Below are 13,739 nucleotides of genomic sequence, written 5' to 3' on the forward strand. Positions count from 1 at the left end.
TTCTATGAAAAGTCAAAATACAATTAGAAAAGGCAAAGGGAAACGTAGAACTAAATTAAGGACAGAAAACAAAATAATAAAATATTCTACAAGTATATAAATAATAAGGAAAGGTAGGATAGGAATTGGGCTGCAACAGGCATACACGGGAGAAAATCCACAAGCTGCAAAAACAAAATGGCAGGAATATTAAACAACTATGTTGCTTCAGTATTTATTGAGAAAATGTATCAAGTAGACACGAAATTGGAAGATCAGATTTTAAAGTTTATTTATTAGTCACAAATAAGGCTTACATTAACACTGCAATGAAGTTACTGTGAAATTTCCTTAGTTGCACCTGTTCAGCACCTGCTTGGGTCAATGACCCTAACCAGCATGTCTTTCAGAATGTCGGAGAGGAGGAAACCCTCACAGACACTGGGAGAATGTGCAGACTCCGCACAGACAGTAACCCAAGCTGGGAATCAAACCTGGGTCCCTGGTGCTGTGAAGCCACAGTGCTAACCACTGTGCCGCCCACGGTAGCACAGTGGTTCGCACTGCTGCTTCACAGTGCCAGGGGTTAGGCGTTAAACAAATGCATAAAGAGTTATATAAATGCACTTGAAATGCTGGTTTAAAAAAAAGAGAAATATTAAATAATTAAATCAAACTAAAAACCCCTGGTCTGGATGGATTGCAACTCTTGATTTTTAAACAGTCTAATTCGTTGCCAAGGGAGGTAGTGGAAGCTGATATGGTAGTGACTTTTAAGGGGCGTCTTGACAAGGACATGAATATGATGGGAATATAGAGCCAAAAAGCCTGTTCCTGTGCTGTAATTTTCATTGTTCTTTGAAATGAAAAGAAAACAATAGTACTATTACATGTATTAAATATTTGTTACAAAAAGGTGTAGTGAGATGAACGTCAGATAAATAAGAAGTTGTATTTTCCAGTCTGGCCAGCACTGATCCTAGGTTTTGTGAAGGGGAGGTTGTGTCTCACGAACTTGATCAAGTTTTTCAAGGAAGGTGACGAAGATGATTGATGAGGGTAGGGCAGTGGATGTTATCTACATGGACTTCAGTAAGGCCTTTGACAAGGTCCCTCATGGCAGACTGGTGCAGAAGATGAAGCCACAGGGGATCAGAGATGAGCTGGCAAGGAGAATACAAAACTGGCTTGGTCAAAGAAAACAGAGGGTAGCCGTGGAAGGGTGCGTTTCTGAATGGAGGGGTGTGACAAGTCACATTCCTCAGGGGTCAGTGCTGAGAGCTTTGCTGTATATAAAATAAATGATTTGGAGGAAAACGTAACTGAACTGATTAGTAAGTTTGCGGACAACACAAAGGTTAGTGGATTTGCGGATAGCGATGAGGACCATCAGAGGATACAGATCAGTTGGAGACTTGGACGGAGAGATGGCAGATGGCGTTTAACCCAGACAAATGTGAAGTAATGCATTTTGGAAGGTCTAATGCAGACAGAAAATATACAGTAAATGGTAGAACCCTTAAGAGTATTGATAGGCAAAGGAATCTGGGTGGATAGGTACACAGGTCACTGAAAGTGACAATGCAGGTGGATAAGGTAGTCAAGAAGGCATACGGCATGCTTGCCTTCATCAGCTGGAATATTGAGTTTAAAAACTGGCAAGTCATGTTGCAGCCTTATAGAATCTTAGTTATGCCACAAATGGAATACAGAACCATAGAAAATCACAGCTCAGAAACAGGCCTTTTGGCTCTTCTTGTCTGTGCTGAACCATTTTTTGCCTAGACAAACCGACCTGCACTCGGACCATATCCCTCCACACACCTCTCATCCATGAACCCATCCAAGATTTTCTTAAACGTTAAAAGTGATCCCACGTTTACCACTTTATCCGGCAGCTCATTCCACACTTCCATCACTCCCTGCATGAAGAAGCCCCCCCTAATATTCCCTTTAAACTTTTCTCCTTTCACCCTTAATCCACGCCCTCTGGTTTTTTTTCTCCTCTAGCCTTCGTGGAAAAAGCCTGCTTGCATTCACTCTATCTATACCCATCAAAATCTTATACACCTCTATCAAATCTCCCCTCATTCTTCTACGCTCCAGGGAATAAAGTCCTAACCTATTCAATCTCTCTCTGTAACTCAGCTTCTCAAGTCCCAGCAACATCCTCGTGAACCTTCTCTGCACTTTTTCAACCTTATTTACATCCTTCCTGTAACTAGATGACCAAAACTGTACACAATATTCTAAATTCGGCCTCACCAATGCCTTATACAATCTTACCAACTTTTATACTCGATACTCCGATTTATAAAGGCCAATGTACCAAAAGCACTCTTTACGACCCTATCTACTTTTAGGGAATTCTGTACCTGCATTCCCAGATCCCTCTGTTCAACTGCACTCTTCAGAGTCCTACCATTTACCCTGTGTGTTCTACTTTGGTTTGTCCTTCCAAAGTGCAATGCCTCACATTTGTCTGCATTAAATTCCATTTGCCATTTTTCTAGTTGGTCCAAATCCCTCTGCAAGCTTTGAAAACCTTCCCCACTGTCCACTCCAATCTTTGTATCATCAGCAAATTTGCATTAACATCCAGATCATTGATATAGATGACAAACAACAACGGGCCCAGTGCTGATCCCCACTAGTCACAAGCCTCCACTCAGAGAAGCAATCCTCCACAACTACTCTCTGGCTTCTTCTATTGAGCCAGTGTCTATTCCAATTTACTACCTCCCCACGTATACCTAGCGACTGAACCTTCCTAAGTAACCTCCCATGAGGGACCTTATCAAAGGCCTTGCTAAAATCCAAACAGACAACATCCACCGCCTTCCCTTCATCCACTTTCCTGATAACGTCCTTGAAAAGCTCTAATAGATTGGTCAAACATGACCTACCACGCACAAAGCCATGTTGACTCTCCCTAATAAGTCCCTGTCTATCCAAATATTTGTAGATCCTATCCCTTATCACATCTTCCAATAACTTGCCCACCACCAATGTCAAACCTACTGGCCTATAATTTCCCGGATTTCTTTTGGAACCTTTTTTAAGCAACGGAACATGAGTCACCCTCCAATCATCCAGCACTTACCCCGTGAATGCTAACATTTTAAGTATGTCTGCTAGGGCCCCTGCAAGTTCACTACTAGCCTCCCTCAAGGTCTGTGGGAATACTCTGTCTGGTCCTGGGGATTTATCCACTCTGATTTGCTTCAAGGCAGCCAGCACCACCTCCTCTTTAAGCTGTAAAGGTTCCATGACCTCCCTACCTGTTTGCCCTATTTCCGTAGACTCCATCCCCTTTTCCTCAGTAAATACGGATGCAAAAAAACCATTTAGTATCTCCCCCATCTCTTTTGGTTCCATACACAGTCTACCACTCTGGTCTTCAAGAGGTCCAATTTTATCCCTCACTATCCTTTTGCTCATAACATACCTATAGAAGCTCTTTGGATTTCCCTTCACTGTTTGCCAAAGCAACCTCATATTTTCTTTCAGCCCTCCTGATTTCCCTCTTAAGTAGCTTCTTGCACTTTTTATACTCCTCGAGCATCTGATCTGTTCCTTGCTGCCTGTACGTTTCACACAACTCTCTCTTCCTCTTAATCAGTGTTACAATCTCCCTCCAGAACCAAGGTTCCTTATTCCTATTTACTTTGCCTTTGTTGTTGTTCATCCATCATCATCGATGAGGACTCAACACCATTAGTCATTTTGAGGCTGGTTGCAGTGTGTTCGAAAACGACTGATCAGGACAATTCGGGCATGGAATGTCCTGGCGCATATTGGACAGACTTGTGTAGTTGTTGCGCTGATGGCTCTGCACTTGCGCAGCTCGCCCTTAAGTTGTGCTTCAGCAATATACCTTGCTTCGTGAGCTTGACAGCCCTTGTGGATGAGGCAGCGCCAGGTAGGAGGGTTTAGTGCCAGCGTTTCCCAGGTGGTTGTGTCAACGTCAAGTGACTTCAGGGAGGCTTTGACTGCGTCTTTGAAACGTTTCTTCTGCCCTCCATGCGAGCTTCTTCCAGCAGAGAGTTCCCCAAAAAGGAGCTGCTTGGGTATGCACTCGTCTGACATACGGATGACATGACCTGCCCACTGGGTCTACGCTCTCATCAGCGGTGTGTGGACTGATGGCAGGCTTGCTTTAGAGAGAACTTCAGTGTCTGGTACTTTGTCTTGCCATCTGATGCGTAATATTCTGCAAAGACAAGTCATGTGGAAATGATTGAGCTGTCTGCATGCCTTCGATACACAGTTCACATCTCACAGGCATCCAGGAGGGTAGTGAGTACCACGGCGCTGTAGACCTTCAGTTTTTTTGCTGGGCTGATTCCTCGACATTCCCATACAGTGGAGCGCAGTCTACCGAAAGCAGAATTTGCCTTTGCTATCCTGCAGTTAACTTCTGCATCAATAGTCACTGCTTGGGAGAGGGTGCTGCCAAGATAAGTAAACTGGTCCACTGCCTGTAGTTTCTGCCCTTAGATTGTGATTATGGGTTCTGTGTACAGTGCACGAGGAGCAGGCTGGTGCATGACTTCGGTCTTTTTAATGTCGATGGCGAGTCCAAAGTTGTCACAAGCCGTGGAAAATTTGTCTATACTGACGTGCGTCTCTGGCTCTCAGCCAGCATACAGGGCGCAGTCATCGCAAAGAGGAAGTCTCTCAGAACAGTCTCTTTCACTTTGGTAATAGATTGAAGTCTCCTCAGGTTGAAAAGCTTCCCATCCATTCTGTACTTGAGGCTGATTCCAGCAACACTGTCCTGGAAGGCATCATTCAGCATGGCAGTAAACATCAGGCTGAACAGTGTGGGTGCGAGCACACAGCCCTGTTTGACGCCATTGGTGACTGGGAATGCCTCAGAGGATTCTCCGCCATCCAGTACTTTGGCCATCATGCCATCATGGAACTGGTGTATCATCTGAATTAATTTGGGGCGGCAGCCGAACTTTGACAATCCTCCACAGGCCTTGTCGACTTAGTGTCAAAGGCTTTCGCGAGGTCAACAAAGGTTGTGTAGAGCTCACGATTCTGCTCCTGACACTTCTGAAGTTGGCGCGCAGCAAAAATCACGTCAGTAGTCCCACGACCTTTGTGGAAGCCACACTGTGACTCTGGAAGCAGGCCCAGCTCCAGATGAGTGACCAGATGATTTAGCAGGACTCTTGCGAGGGTTTTTCTTGCGAGGAGATTCCTCGGTGGTTGTCACATACTTGCTGATTGCCCTTCCTCTTGTAGAGGTGTACGATGGAAGCATCTTTGAGTTCCTGAGGAATGGATCCTTGCTTCCAAAAGGACTGGAATACTCTGAGTCTTTTGGTTCCATACACAGTCTACCACTCTGGTCTTCGTGAAGACCAATTTTATCCCTCACTATCCTTTTGCTCATAACATACCTATAGAAGCTCTTTGGATTTTCCTTAACTCTGTCTGCCAAAGCAACCTCATGTTTTCTTTTAGCCCTCCTGATTTCCCTCTTAAGTAGCTTCTTCCACTTTTTATACTCCTCGAGCATCTGATCTGTTTCTTGCTGCCTGTACATTTCACACAACTCTCTCTTCCTCTCAATCAGCATTACAATCTCCCTCAAGAACCAAGGTTCCTTATTCCTACTTACTTTGCCTTTAATCCTGACAGGAACATACGAACTCTGCACTCTCAAAATTTCTCCTTTGAAGGCCTCCACACTTCCCAGATCCCTTCTCATTTCATCAAATTTGGCCTTTTTCCAGTTCAGAACTTCAACCCGAGGACTAGATCTATCCTTATCCATAATCAGGTTGAGACTAATAGCATTATGATCATTGGATCCAAGTGTTCCCTCACACTCACATCCATCACCTGCCCTAACTCGTTTCCCAATAGGAGATCCAATATCGCATCCTCTCTAGATGACATCTCTATATACTGATGTAGAAAATTCTCCTGAACACATTTTACAATATCTACCCTGCCTAAATCTTTAACAGTATGCGAGTCTCAATCTATATGTGGAAAATTAAAATCCCCTACTATCACAACTTTGTGTTTCTTGCAGTTGTCAGCTATCTCTCTGCTGATTTGCTCCTCCAATTCTCTCTGACTATTAGGTGGTCTATAATACAACCCCATTAATGTGGTCATACCTTTCTGTTTCTCAGCTCCACCCATAGAGCCTCTGTAGACAAGCTCCCTAATCTATCCTGCCTGAGTACCGCTGTAACATTCTCCCTGACCAACAATGCCACCCCCCGACCTTTTATCCCTCTGCTTCTATTACACTTGAAACATTGGAACCCTGGAACATTAAGCTGCCAGTCCTGCCCCTCCTGTAGCCAAGTTTCACTAATGGCTATAACGTCATATTTCCAGGTATCAATCCACGCCTTCAACTCATCTGCCTTCCCCACAATACTCCTGGCATTGAAACAGGCATACCTCAAAAGATTATTTCCACCACACTCAACCCTTCCCTTTGTGATTCTGCTTGAACTAACCTTTTTACCCCAGCTCCCCTATCTGCTCTGGCACTCTGGTTCCCATCCCCCTGCAAATCTAGTTTAAACGCTCCCCAATAACACTAGCAAACCTCCCAGCAAGTATATTGGTCCCCTTGTAGTTTAGGTGTATCCCGTCTCTCTTGTAGAGGTCCCACCTGCCCCAGAAGTCCCAATGATCCAAGAATCGGAAACCCTGCCCCCTACACCAGTTCCTCAGCCACGTGTTCATCTGCCCAAGCATCCTACTCTTACCCTCACTGGCACGTGGTACAGGTAGCAATCCTGAGATTACTACCTTGGGGTCCTGCTTTTTAATTTCCTTCCAAGCTCTCTACACTCTCTCTTTAGGACCTCCTCACTCTTCCTACCTACGTCATTGGTACCGATGTGTATCACGACATCTGGCTGATCACCTTCCCACTTTAGAGCGCTGTGCACGCGATCAGAGACATCCCTGACCTTGGCACCCAGGAGGCAACAAACCACGCAGGAGTCTCTGTCCCGACCACAGAACCTCCTGTCTGTACCTCTGACCATCGAGTCCTCTATCACTACCACTCTCCTCTTCTTCCTCCCACCCTTTTGCCCTGAAGAACCAGACTCAATATCAGAGTTCCGGATGTCGCAGCTTGTCCCAGGTAAAGCATCCTCCACAACAGTATCCAATTCAGTATACCTGAAATATAGTGTTCAATCCTACTCGCCACACTACCAGAAGGATGTGGAGAGGATGCAGAAAAGATTGACCAGCATGTTGCCTGGTACGAAGGGCATTAGCTATGACGAGAGGTTGGAGAAACCTGGTTTGTTCTCACTGGAGCGACGGAGGTTGAGGGGAGACCTGATAAAGTCTACAAGATTATGAGGGGCATGGACAGAGTGGAAAGTCAGAAGCTTTTTCCCAGGGTGGAAGAGTCAACTACAAAGGGGCATAAGTTTAAAGGTGTGAGGGGCAGAATTTAAAAGAGATGTACGAGGCAGATTTTTTTTTTTTACGCAGAGTGTGGTGGGTGCCTGGAACTGGTTGCCGGGGGAGGTAGTGGAAGCGGATACGGTAGTGACTTTTCAGTGGCGTCTTGCCAAGTACATGAACGAGATGGGGATAGAGGGATATGGTTCCTGGAAGTGTAGAGGATTTTAGTTACGTTGGGCAGCATGTTCTGTGCAGGCTTGGAGGGGTGAAGGGTCTGTTCCTGTGCTGTAATTTTCTTTGTTTTTTTTAATCCAGATCTTAATTTACAGATGATTTAAATATGATTTGTCAATTTCAAACTGGATTCTCCCTATTCCTGGGAGTCCACAGCCCTCGGGGGTAGCGGGACCCCAGTGTGATTTGCACAAACAAAACCAAGTGTGATGGCCACATTGGGGGACTTGGAGGCCATTGAAGCCCCGAGGTGGAAATGACTGCACAGTACCCTAGCATTGCCAGGTTGCCACTTCCAGGGTGCCACATTGGAATTTCAACAGTTTTCTGACTAGGAACAACATTCAGATGTTTTTCGGGAGAAATACACCCAAATGTTGTCATAAATATATTTAGAGAGCAATCAGTTTAAGACTAGTAGTAAGAATTCCCCACCAAAGACAAAGATAGGATACATATAAACTAAAAGTCATAATAATCAATATTCAACATCAATTTCAAAAGGGAAAGTTCCACTTGACCAATATTACTGAATTCTTTGACAGGTTACCATGGAGATGGACCTAGAATAAATATAGCTTTCCAAAAAAGTTTCTGATAAAATACCACATCATAGACAACTGAATATCATTAGATCTTGTGGAGTCGGGGATAGCTAGCTGGTAGCAAGATGGAAACAAAGGGAGGGAGTAAAAGTAGTCAAATAACAAAATAATTCTGACCGGCAAAAGTGGGAAGTGGGGTTCCACAGTAATCACTGCTGGGACAATAACTGTTAATTTACATTAACAACTTAAATTTTGAAATTAAAGACACTGTCTAAACTGGTGCGTAACATCAAGCTGTTGGGGAGAATAGTTAATATTGAAGAGGACTGCGACAAATTACAGCAGTATTAATAAACTTGCACAATGGGCCTATATTTGCTAATTCATTTTATAGGTATGTAGAAAATTTTACATTTTGGTAAGAATGAAATAAAGAGATCACACATTCCACGGAAAACAAGGATCCAAACGCAGATGAGGAGGAAAAAAGGTCTGGCAGAAGGTAGTAAACAGATGATAAAAAGCAAACCAAGCACTAGGCTTTATTTCCAGACAGAATTAAAAAGGGGGCAGCTAGGACTAACTGTAACAAGGTAAGGGGAAGCTAGTTACAAATATCACAGAACTATAGAATCCCTACGGTGCAGAAGGTGCCCATTTGTCTCATCAACTGTGCACCGACTCTCCAACAGAGCTTCTCACCCAGGCCCACCTCCCACGCTATCCCCTAACTCCACGCACTTAGCCCACTAATCTACATCATCATGGGTCACAAAGAGGCAGTTTAGCATGGCCAATCCACCTAACCTGCAGATTTCTGGACTGTTATGTTAAAAGAAAAAGGATGGAATGGGCCTCAAGTTGTGCATAAATGCCAGCATGATGTGGCTGGGCCAAATAACCTATTTGAGTTGAATATTCTAAATAATTCTGTTCGAAAAGAGAGATGATTGTAGCTGAATGTAGGCTCACCATGTACTGAGGCAGACTGGGTAGAATACCCTGGTACAGAACTTCAGCAGGTGTCAGGTCAAACTCTTCATCTCCCTAAAAACAGGAATAAAAATCTACAAATAACTTTCCAGTTAGTCCTTGAACTTCAGTCAGATACTTGATCTGGGTTCCATTTAGCAATCCATCCATAATTTCCAACGAGGAAGCATTTTCAATGGAATGCAAGCACACTATATTGTACATGGACACGTTGAAGCTAAGATGCATCACTGCACAGAATCATTTGCACAGGGAATAGACCACAATATTACAGAAGTTCAACAAGACAAACAGCATGTAACACAAGGACTACTACATAGTCTAGTATAGACTGAAGGATGCACTACTTATATGCACTATGAATACTTGGTGCAATACACAATGGACAGTCAATGGCTAAACACTGGATTATTGGAGTGCTGAACATGAAATAACGAAAAATCAACCTGCTCAATAAAGAACATGCTATATGGTAATGTAATGTGAAATATTTAAGAGTAAACCCCAATTATATATCACAGAAACAGGAGTAAGCCATTCAGCCTCTTGAGCTTGTTCCAGCATTTAACATTAAGTGGGATGTATACAGTGTTAAGAGCTTGGATGGAGTAGCTTTCTTGAAATGTGTACAGGAGAACTTTTTAGATCAATATGCGGAGGGTCCAACAAGGGAGGGAGCTGTGCTGGCCCTGATTCTAGGGAATAAAGCCAGACAGGTGGTGGGGGAGCCTTTTAATGACAGCGATCATAACATGATACAATTTAAGCTTGTTATGGAGAAGGAAATAGATAAACTGCAACAAAACATTTTGGACTGGGTGAGAGCAGGTTTTGGGAGAATAAGACAGGATCTGGCCAAGGTAAACTGGGAACAGACACTAATAGGGAAATCTACAAAAGGGCACTGGGGGGGGCATTCAAAAAGCCCAGCATGTTCCCGCTCAGGTGATAGGAAGGAATAACAAGCCCAGAGAACCATGGATTATCAGATATATTCAGAATACAATGAGAAGGAAAAGAAAGGCTTTTAACAAGGGCAGCAAATCAGTGGAGGCATTAATGAGGTATAGGAAGTAGAGGTTGGGGCTTAAGGAAACAATTAGGAATGGAAAGAGGGGATATGAGAAAGCTCTGGCTATAAAAGTAGGGAAAATCCCAAAATATTTTGAGTGTATCAATAAAAAGAGGATAACCAAGGAAAGAGTAGGGCCCATTAGGGCCCAAGGGGTGAAGACAGAGGACATTGGTAGAGTGTTGGATGAATACTTCACATCTGCCTTCACTCAAAAGAATCAGGACGATGATCTGGAATTCAGGGACAGAGACTGTGAGGTTCTTGAGCAAATTGGCATAGGGAAGGACAAGGTATTAGAGGCGTTGGCAGATTAAAAGTGGATAAACCGCCAAGTCCAGATGTATTCCAGGCTCCTATGGGGCAGAAGGGAGGAGACTGTAGGGGCTCTAATCCAAAATTTCAATTCCTCTCTGGCCAGTGAGGAGGTGCCAGATGACTGAAGAACAGCTAATGTGGTTCCGCTATTGAAGAGGGGTTATATATCCTTTCTCAAGTAAGAAGACCAAAACTGTAGCACCTTATATAGCTGCAACATAACCTTGGAGTGCCCCAGGGGTCGGTGCTGGGGCCTCAGCTATTTACCATTTATATAGATGATCTGGAGGAGGGAACCGAGTGTAGGGTGTCGAAATTTGCTGATGACACCAAGATTGGGGGAACGGCAAATTGTGCGGAGGGTGTGGAGAGTCTGCAGAAGAATCTAGATAGGCTGGGCGAATGGGCCAGGAAATGGCAAATGGAATTTAATGTTGGCAAGTGTGAGGTGGTCCACTTTGGTAGGAAGAATGGTAGGAAGGACTATTACTTACGGGGCGAAAAACTGCAGCAGGCAACGGTGCAGAGGGACCTCGGGGTCCTTGTGCATGAGTCGCAAAAACCCAGCCTGCAGGTGCAGCAGGTGGTCAGGAAGGCGAATGGGATGCTGGCCTTCATAGCAAGGGGGATTGAATATAAAAGTAGGGAGGTCTTGCTGCAGCTGTATAGGGCATTGGTGAGGCCGCAGCTGGAGTACTGTGTGCAGTTTTGGGCGCCGCACCTGCGCAAAGATATTTTGGCCTTGGAGGGAGTGCAGAGGAGGTTTACTAGGCTGATACCAGAGTTGAGGGGGTTGAGCTATGAGGAGAGGCTGAATAAACTGGGCTTGTACTTGTTAGGGTTTAGAAAAATGAGGGGAGATCTCATTGAGACGTATAAGATGATGAATGGGATGGATAGGATAGAGGTGGAAAGACTCTTCCTGCTCAAAAAAGACAGTAGGACTAGGGGGCACAGCCTCAAGATAAAAGGGGGGCGGTTTAGAACGGAGTTGAGGAGGAACTTCTTCACTCAAAGGGTGGTGAATCTCTGGAATTCTCTGCCCGTTGAAGTGGTGGAGGCTGCCTCGCTAAATATTTTTAAGACGCGGGTTGATGGGTTTTTGATAGGAGAGGGGATTAAGGGTTATGGGGAGAGGGCGGGAAAGTGGAACTGAGCAGCGACAGATCAGCCATGATCTTATTGAATGGCGGGGCAGGCTCGAAGGGCTAGATGGCCTACTCCTGCTCCTATTTCTTATGTTCTTATTGCTGTTTTTAAACTCCATCACTCTAGCAATGAAGGGCAAAATTCCATTTGCCTTTTTAATTACCTGCTGTACCTGCAAACCAACTCCTTGAAATTCCTGCACAAGGACTACCAGGTCCCTCTGCACAGCAGCATGCTGCCATTTTTACCATTTAAATAATAGTCCATTTTGCTGTTATTCCTATCAAAATGGATGACTCATATTTACCAACACTGTACTCCATCTGCCAGACCTTCGCCCACTCACTTAGATTAACTGTAGGGCGTTGGGGAGAGTTCTAGAACAAATAGATTTAGGTTCGCAGCTCCTTGAAAGTGGAGTCACAGGTGGACAGAATAGTCAGAACATTGAATACAGAAGTTGGGACGTCTTGTTGAAGTTGTACAAGACATTGGTAAGGACACACTTGGAATACTTCTTATAGGACTAGTCACCCTATTATAGAAAGGGTATTATTAAACCAGAAAGAGTGCAGAAAAGATTTACTAGGATGCTACTGGGACTTGATGGTTTGAGTTGTAAGGAGAGGCTGGATAGACTGGGACTTTTCCTCAGGAGCACAGGAGGCTTAGCGGTGATCTTGCAAAAAACAAAGGAAATTATAGCACAGGACCAGGCTCTTTGGCCCTCCAATCCTGCACCAATCATGCTGCCTGACTGAACTAACACCCCTGTCCTTCCAGGGACCATATCTTTCCATTCCCATCCTGTTCATGTATTTGTCAAATGCCCCTCAAAAGTCACTATTGTATCCTCTTCCACTACCTCCACTGGCAGCAAGTTCCAGGCACCCACCACCCTCTGTGTAAAAAAAAACTTGCCTTGTACATCTCCTTTAAACCTTGACCCTCCCACCTTAAACCTATGGCCTCTTCTGCGCTGTATGATTCTATGACTCAATCAGATCTGTGTGATGCATCCGAATTCCATCGATCTGCCTTTGGCCCAAATCCTTTGATATTCTTACCTAACTAACATCAAACGGTTTCAACTTTGATTGATCCAATAGTTAACCTGCCACGAAAGGCAGAAGTAGCTGAGAGTTAAAGATTTTGACAATCCTTGATGTGCAAAACTGCTTCAAATTTTAAAACTCAATTTCATTCTGGCTTCACCCACAAGAAGAAATACTTCTCACTCAACATCCTATCAAATCCATGTTGTCATTTTAAAAGCTCAATCACCCCAAAAACTTCTAAACTCAATACCTTGCTTGAACCTGTTGAAAAGCAAGAGAAACAGCACTTCATTTTTCAGCTTGGGACTTTACATCCTTCTGGGTTCAATGCTGCGCTCAACATCTTTAGGCCATAATTCCATTTTGGTTTCTTTTCTATGCATGTTTAGTTTTTTTCTGTCTTTTTTCTATCCCTCTTCATTTCTGATAGCAGCATCCAGTTCTACGCACTTTTTTTATTGTTCCTTTTCTTGCCCCATCAGCAATCCCCTTCGTCCTATTAGACTAACTGCCATGTTGTGCAATCTGTCCTGTACAGAATCATAGAAACATATGGTGCAGAAGAGGCACTTTGGCCCATAGAGTCTGCACCAACACATGAGAAACATCTGACTTCCCACTTAATCCCATTTACCTGCACTTGAAAGTTATGATGTGCTAAGCGCTCACCCAGGTACTTTTTAAAGGATGTGAAATTACCCACCTCCACCACCCTCTCAAGTAGCACATTCCAGACCATCACCCCCTCTGGGTAAAGTAATTTTTCCTCACATCCTCCCTAAACCTCTTGCCTCTCACCTTGAATCTATGCTCCTTGTGACTGACCCTTCAACTAGGGGGAACAGCTGCTCCCTACCCTCTCTGTCCATGCCTCCCATAATGCTTGTACACCTTAATCAGATCAACCGTCTGTTTTCTGTGCTCCAGAAAAACAACCCAAGCATATCCAACCTCTCTTCATAACTTAAATGTTCCATC

At 44.2% G+C, this 13,739-nt stretch overlaps 1 protein-coding gene across 2 annotated transcripts in view; it reads right to left on the minus strand.

Moving 5' to 3' along the window:
• The window catches only part of LOC145338870 (striatin-interacting protein 1 homolog), a 173,254-nt gene that overhangs the window by 63,228 nt on the left and 96,287 nt on the right, over positions 1-13,739 (minus strand). For both annotated transcript variants that reach the window (XR_013885918.1, XM_080183267.1), the window contains exon 14: positions 9,144-9,218. Coding sequence is in view for 1 of the 2 variants with exons in the window: in XM_080183267.1 (XP_080039393.1) it covers positions 9,144-9,218 (75 nt within the window). In the remaining variant the exon portion in view is untranslated. The remainder of the gene's footprint in view (positions 1-9,143; positions 9,219-13,739) is intronic.

Source organism: Carcharhinus amblyrhynchos, unplaced genomic scaffold, assembly GCF_965287045.1.
Source record: "Carcharhinus amblyrhynchos unplaced genomic scaffold, sCarAmb.v2.hapA chromosome_203, whole genome shotgun sequence".
NCBI classification, from domain to species: Eukaryota; Metazoa; Chordata; class Chondrichthyes; order Carcharhiniformes; family Carcharhinidae; genus Carcharhinus; species Carcharhinus amblyrhynchos.